The sequence below is a fragment of the Accipiter gentilis genome, chromosome 21 (genome assembly GCF_929443795.1).
Source record: "Accipiter gentilis chromosome 21, bAccGen1.1, whole genome shotgun sequence".
NCBI classification, from domain to species: domain Eukaryota; kingdom Metazoa; phylum Chordata; class Aves; order Accipitriformes; family Accipitridae; genus Astur; species Astur gentilis.
In genome coordinates this window covers 1,347,442-1,353,807 of record NC_064900.1, presented here as the reverse complement: position 1 = coordinate 1,353,807, position 6,366 = coordinate 1,347,442, and the positions used below count along the sequence as shown (strand labels likewise).

Below are 6,366 nucleotides of genomic sequence, written 5' to 3'. Positions count from 1 at the left end.
TTCCGTGCTTGAGGACTCGCTTGCTAATTAAACAGAGCTGTATTAATTTCCGCATCCCAGCTCGGCGGCAGCGCCTCCGCAAGAGGCCTGGGGGGGGGGAGGGTGCGGGGGTGAGGGGCTGGCAGCGGCAGGGGGCAGGCCGGGAGATGTCGGCAGAACCTGCCTCCCCCGGCCCCCACGCGCGGGGCCATGTTGGGTGCACGCCGCCATTCCGAGTGGGCCAGGCGGCACGCGCGGTTGCAGCACGGTGCCGCCGGGACTGCGGCGGCGGCGGCGGCGGCGGGGGGGGCCGAGGGCAGCAGGCGAGATATCGACCGCAGGCCGGGCACAGGGGCAGAAAGGCCACGTTGGCTCATCCCAGCCGCACTGTGCCCCCCCAGCACAGGGCAGCCGGTGCTGCAGTGTTTGCCGAGCAAACACAGGGGCCTCCTGTTTGTGCAGAAGCTGTCCCCGAAAGCTCCCCCCCGGCCCCCGGCGGGCTTCAGCTGGGGCACCACGAACCCCGGCACAGGCTTGCACGCCTCCAGCCCCGCTGCAGTACCATGCGAGCCATCATCTCCTGGCCTTTAAGAAAAAGGTCGTAACCTCGGCCGGGTCTAAACTTAGCCGCCGGCTCCTCGGTGGCACCGGGAATAGCAGCGGTATAAGGAGAGTTGGGTTACGTTCGAGCTGCGTGACCCCTCTCTGCCCCCCGCCCCAGTACCTGCATGGCTCCCCCAGCCCACTCCTCCCTCCTCATCCTCACATCCCCGCTGAAGCCCCCGCTCAGCCGAGCAAGCCAGAGAGACAGGCCTGCTCCCACCACCCTGGATCTGCATCCCCGCCGTTCCCACACCTTCCTCAGGGACCCCCTCCCCAAGGGACGGAGGTTTTCGGGCACGCTCTGGGCCTCGTGCCTATAAACGGGGGTTTGTCCCGCTGCACCCGGGCCGCGCGAGCCCTGCGCCGAGCCAGGGGGATGCAGCCCGGCATGGGGCTGGTGGGGGTGGAAGGCAAGCTGGGGCAGCGGTGACGGCCGCCATGCAAGGAGCACTGCCTTCTCACGGGCAGCCGGCGAAGGCGGGCCGAGGCGGCGGACGCGGGCCGGCAGACGGGCAGGATTTCCGCCGTCACGTCCCCGCGGGTAGCGGCGGTGCCGCAGTGCCTCATTAAGATGGTGCTCACGCTGCGGCGCGTGGCCTGTGCCGGGCCGGTGGTCCCATCCAGAGGATGCCTGGCTAAACCCACCCAGGGGAGCCAGACACAGGCAGCTGGGGGGGGGGGGTCCCCAGCCTGGGAGGGGGGGGCGAGCAAGCTCCCAGCCAGCACCCGCTGCCTGGCAGCGCTGGGGGAAATGGGAGATGCTGGCGGACCCTGCTGCTCCCTCGGGGTGTCCCCAGCATCTCCGCGGCCCCCTTTGCCCTCGCTGCCATGCTGGGGGAGCAGGAGGGTTGGGAGAGGGGAGCAGGCTGCAGCCGGGGGGTTGTGTGTGTGTGTGTGTGTCTGTCCTTTGTTACCAGGTAAAAGCAACCCACACCATTCCCCGGGGTGGGCGAGCCCCTCACCGGCCATCACCGCCGGGGGGCTGTGTGTGTGTGTGTGTGTGTGGGGAGGGGGTGTGTGGGGGTGTGTGTGTCCTTCCCGCCTCCCCAGGCAAGGTCCCGGCTGCCCTTCCCCACCCTGCGGACACCTCCCCTTTATCCTCCGGGACCGCGGCATCCCTCCCCCCCCAACGGGGGCTGGCTCGGAGGGAAGGTACACCCCGCACCCCCAAAACCCACCGGGACCTTTGCAGCCCCCTCCCCTTCCCTAAACCGCCTCGGGGCCTTTGTTACACGTGGGGGGGGGGGGGTTACCGGGGCGGGAGGTGGAGGGGGGGGGGGGGGGGGGAGAAGCAACCGCACCCGCAGCTCAGGCGCACGTAGCCCGGCCCGGCCCCCGCGTTCCCATTCGGTGCCGGCCCGCCGGGGCGGTCTCCAGCCCTTCCCCTCCGCGGCTATAAAGGGCGGCGGAGCGGGGCTGCGCCACCTTCTCACTGCGCGCCGGGGCGGCACAGAGGCAGCAGGTAACGGGCGTGGGGCGGGAGGAGGAGGAGGGCGCGGGGGGGGGGGGGGGCACGGGCGACCACCATCACCCACCCGGGGGGGCGGGCTGAGGGGAGGAGGAGGAGGAGGAGGAAGGAGCGGGGCCGGACCGCGTGGCGGCGGGCACAAAGGCGGCGCGGAGCGGTTCGCCTCAAGATGGAGGCGGCGCGGGTGGAGTGTGCGTGAGCCCCCTCCCCCCCCCTTTCGCTTCCCGCCCCCCGGCGGGGGGTGAGGCGTTAACGGTTGGGGGGGTGGGGGGTGTCTGTGGGGGGGTGGCCGTTTCCCCGCGCTCACCGGCGGTTTTTTTCCCCCTCAGGAACATCCCGAAGAGGCGAAGATGGTGAAAGTCGGAGTCAACGGGTGAGTGGCCGGGAGGGGCGGGGGAGGGCTACAACACCGGGGAGCGCCCGGCGGGGTTGGGGGGGGGGGGGGGTTTGTGTGAGGGCCAAGGTCGCCTCAAGGGCGCGGGGGGGGGGGGCTGTGGGGCCCGCTGGGCCCGCTTTACCGTCGCCCCCTCCCGCCCCCCGGTGCCGGGCTGAGGGACCGGTCTCGCTGCTGAGTCACTTCCCCGTGTAGATTCGGGGTGAGTCACCTCGGAAGAGCCGCCGTTCCCCGCCTGCCCCGGGGGTGTCCCGGCTGTGGGTGCCCCCCCACACACACCCCCACACACACCGGGGGTCCCCCCACCCCCCCCCCCCCTCACGGAAAGGTCGCCCGGTGGATCGTGTGTCGTCGTCGGTGGCCCCGGCGATGTGACCTTCTCCCAGCGGGTCGAGGAGTAACCGGATCCCCGGGGCCATCAGTAAATTTAGCGCTTGACCTTTCCCGGTGCGGGGGTCGGTCTTAATCTTTAACCGAAGTACCTCGGCCTTTGGACGGGGCCTGAAGGGTTCCCTCCCGCCCCGCCGGGCAGGGAGAGGCGGATGATCCCGAGGGAAGGCAGCGGGCCGTGCCCAGCCCGCCACGTTCCCTGTTGCTCGTCCTCACCCGCCTCTGTCTCTCCCCAGATTTGGCCGCATCGGCCGCCTGGTCACCCGGGCTGCCGTCCTCTCTGGCAAAGTCCAAGTGGTGGCCATCAACGATCCCTTCATTGATCTGAACTACATGGTGAGTTGCCTTGCAGTGCCCCCTCTGGGCTTCTCCGAGTAGAGCTCCCTCTCCTCTGTTCTAGTAGCTTCCCAGGAAAACCGGGTGTGGGCTAGAGGCACAGGGCTGGGAGGTTCGGCAGAGCCGAGTACAGCTCGCCGAGGAAGTGGGGAGCTGAGACTGCAGTGTAGGCAGAGCGACGGTTGGGGACATGGCAGCCGGGGTGCCTGACCTTCCACCCCCCCCCACCCCCCCCCCGCCTCTCTTCGCTAGGTTTACATGTTCAAATATGACTCGACTCATGGTCACTTCCGGGGCACTGTCAAGGCTGAGAATGGGAAACTCGTGATTAACGGGAACGCTATCACCATCTTCCAGGAGTAAGTATCTCTCTCCCTCTCGCCCCTCTGGAGGACGAAAGCGGGCGTCTCGTGGAGAAGCTCTTACAGTTTTGTCCCTCCTCAGGCGTGACCCCAGCAACATCAAGTGGGCAGATGCTGGTGCTGAATATGTTGTGGAGTCTACTGGTGTCTTCACCACCATGGAGAAGGCTGGGGTGAGTATGCCGCAGTGGCACACGGGAGAAGGGACTGCTGCTCCTGCCTGCGGGGCACATCACCGTGTACAGAGTTGCTTAAGATGAGGAGGAGTTGGGGCTGGGAGGGAGAAGAGGTGGTCTGAAGAAGTGAGCTGTTGGAGGATTCTGGGTTATCTAATCTATCTAATCTCCTCTTTTTCCAGGCTCACCTGAAGGGTGGCGCTAAGCGTGTTATCATCTCTGCCCCCTCAGCTGATGCTCCCATGTTTGTTATGGGTGTCAACCATGACAAGTATGACAAGTCTCTGAAAATTGTTAGGTAAGGAGAGAGGAAGATACTCTCTGGCCTGGAGCTATCACCAGCTGCGTGGGGTCTCATCTCATCTTTGTTAGATGTGCTGCCTCTGCCTGATGAGCCTTTCTCTCTCTCTCTCTCTTCCCCAGCAATGCCTCTTGCACTACTAACTGCCTGGCGCCCTTGGCCAAGGTCATCCATGACAACTTTGGCATCGTGGAGGGTCTTATGGTAGGTCTGGAGCTTGCTGCTCAGAAGGGTGCCCAATCCCCAGGTCCCCTTGTGCGAGAGGAAAAGCATCTGTACTCCCTTTGTCCCCTGGGATGGGGAAGAGGTGCCTGGGATGCTTTTTCTGGAGAGTATTGGCTGTATTCTGAACTCCTGTGCTCTCTTTTCCCAGACCACTGTCCATGCCATCACAGCCACACAGAAGACAGTGGATGGGCCCTCTGGGAAGCTGTGGAGGGATGGCAGAGGTGCTGCCCAGAACATTATCCCAGCATCTACTGGGGCTGCTAAGGCTGTGGGAAAAGTCATCCCTGAGCTCAATGGGTGAGCGTTGTCCCTTCTTGGGTGTCAGGAGGAGGCAGTCAGTCCCTGGCCAGCTCTGACTCATTCCTAGCAGAACGGAGGGCTGGCAGAGGGGTGCTGGGTCCTGTTCCCTGCTGACCTATGTCTCTCACAGGAAACTCACTGGAATGGCTTTCCGTGTGCCAACCCCCAATGTCTCTGTTGTGGACCTGACCTGCCGTCTGGAAAAACCAGTAAGTGTTGTGGAAAAGGCCCTACCAACCTCCAAACCTGCCCCCGCTTCCTCTAAACTCCCATCTTTACCTGGATTTGCCCTCTCTCCATCGCTCTCTTCCCTAAGACTTGATCTTTGTGAAAATAGCACCTGCTGTGGTGCTCCCATGTCTCTCCTCCCTCCCTTCCACCCGGCGGACATTTTGTGTGAGTTGGGATCTGACCATCTTAAATGTATCTCTTCTCAGGCCAAGTATGATGACATCAAGAGGGTAGTGAAGGCTGCTGCTGATGGGCCCCTGAAGGGCATCCTGGCATACACAGAGGACCAGGTAAGCAACTCCTAGTCTCTTGGCCCATGGTTATTGGCGCTCACCTCGTTTTTCTGATGGTAGCAGCCTTGCTGCGATCCCGGTTTGGGCACTTCTGGTTCAGGCTGCGGGTGATGGCGTGCGCTACAATTTCCCCTCTGTTCCAGGTTGTCTCCTGTGACTTCAATGGTGACAGCCATTCCTCCACCTTTGATGCGGGTGCTGGCATTGCACTGAACGACCATTTTGTCAAGCTGGTTTCCTGGTAGGCAGAGCCTGGGGGGTGGTGGTGGGGTTCTGTGGGGTTGGGGCGGGCACAGACAAGAGAGACTTCTGTCCTGTTCATCACCGCCGGCTGGCAATGCAGGGTGATACAGACCCCTGCTGAGTAGAGTGGCTCTAACATGTGATGATCTCTGTGGAGTGAGATTGCTTCTTGCCTGAAGGGGCTATAGTCGCCTTCCCTTACTGGAAGGATGGATGGAATGCTTCTTGCTTTACTGGAAGCGGGTGGGAAGCAGCCTGGTTCAGCTGCGTGGGAAGAGGAGCAGAAACCGTGGAGGAAGGGATGCAAGAAATGGGTCGATCCTGACTGCTTCTGTTTCTCTCCCCAGGTATGATAACGAGTACGGATACAGCAACCGTGTTGTGGACTTGATGGTCCACATGGCATCCAAGGAGTGAGCCGAGCACACAGCCAGCCCCCCTGCTGCCTAGGGAAGCAGGACTCTCCTTCGTTGGAGCCCCTGCCCTTCTTCACCACCGCTTAGCTCTGCATCCTGCAGTGAGAGGCCAGTTCTGTTCCCTTGTCTCCCCCACTCCTCCAACTTCTCCCCGAGCCTGGGGGAGGTGGAGAGGCTGATAGAAACTGATCTGTTTGTGTACCACCTTACATCAATAAAAGTGATCACCATCTGAAATGCCTTGTCTGTCTGTCAGTGGGAAATGGGAGCAAGTAGTAAGGGGGCGTAAGGAGCAAATGGACGTGCCTGCTTCAAGATGGGCCCTGGCTGCAACTGCTGGGCCAGCTCTTCGAAGCAGTGCTATGTGGACACCGGGTTGAGGCTGTGAACCCAGGCGGCAGAGACCTGGGAAATGCCAGCGGAGTTGTTTTGGAGAGCTCGGGTCGTGCACAGGCAAGGCGGACTCCTGGGATACCAGACTTGCTTCCAAGAACAGCGAGCGCCCATCTCCACTGAGTGCCAGGCTGGAGCGAGCGGAGCTGTGGTATGCGGACTGGTGAGCTACGTGTGCCAGATGCGAGAGGCAAGACTCCTGCCCGTAAGCCAAAATAAGGTGTGGTGCAGGGCTGTGCTCTGCAGGACTGCT

General features: G+C 63.1%; 1 protein-coding gene across 1 annotated transcript; it reads left to right on the top strand.

The window, feature by feature from the left end:
* The first annotated feature begins 1,936 nt into the window (after positions 1-1,936).
* GAPDH (glyceraldehyde-3-phosphate dehydrogenase) lies at positions 1,937-5,957 on the top strand. The gene is made up of 12 exons (XM_049824763.1): positions 1,937-2,044; positions 2,380-2,423; positions 3,071-3,170; positions 3,423-3,529; positions 3,615-3,705; positions 3,891-4,006; positions 4,132-4,213; positions 4,383-4,534; positions 4,668-4,746; positions 4,975-5,058; positions 5,205-5,302; positions 5,652-5,957. The coding sequence occupies exons 2-12, from the start codon at positions 2,401-2,403 to the stop codon at positions 5,719-5,721; spliced, it is 1,002 nt and encodes a 333-aa protein (XP_049680720.1). The 5' UTR covers positions 1,937-2,044; positions 2,380-2,400; the 3' UTR covers positions 5,722-5,957.
* The last annotated feature ends 409 nt before the right edge of the window (positions 5,958-6,366 follow it).

Coding starts and splice junctions, on each gene's coding strand:
- GAPDH (XM_049824763.1), top strand. CDS start 2,401: ATGGTGAAAGTCGGAGTCAACGG. Junction 4,747..4,974: donor CCTGCCGTCTGGAAAAACCA/GTAAGTGTTGTG, acceptor ATCTCTTCTCAG/GCCAAGTATGATGACATCAA. Junction 5,059..5,204: donor TGGCATACACAGAGGACCAG/GTAAGCAACTCC, acceptor CCTCTGTTCCAG/GTTGTCTCCTGTGACTTCAA.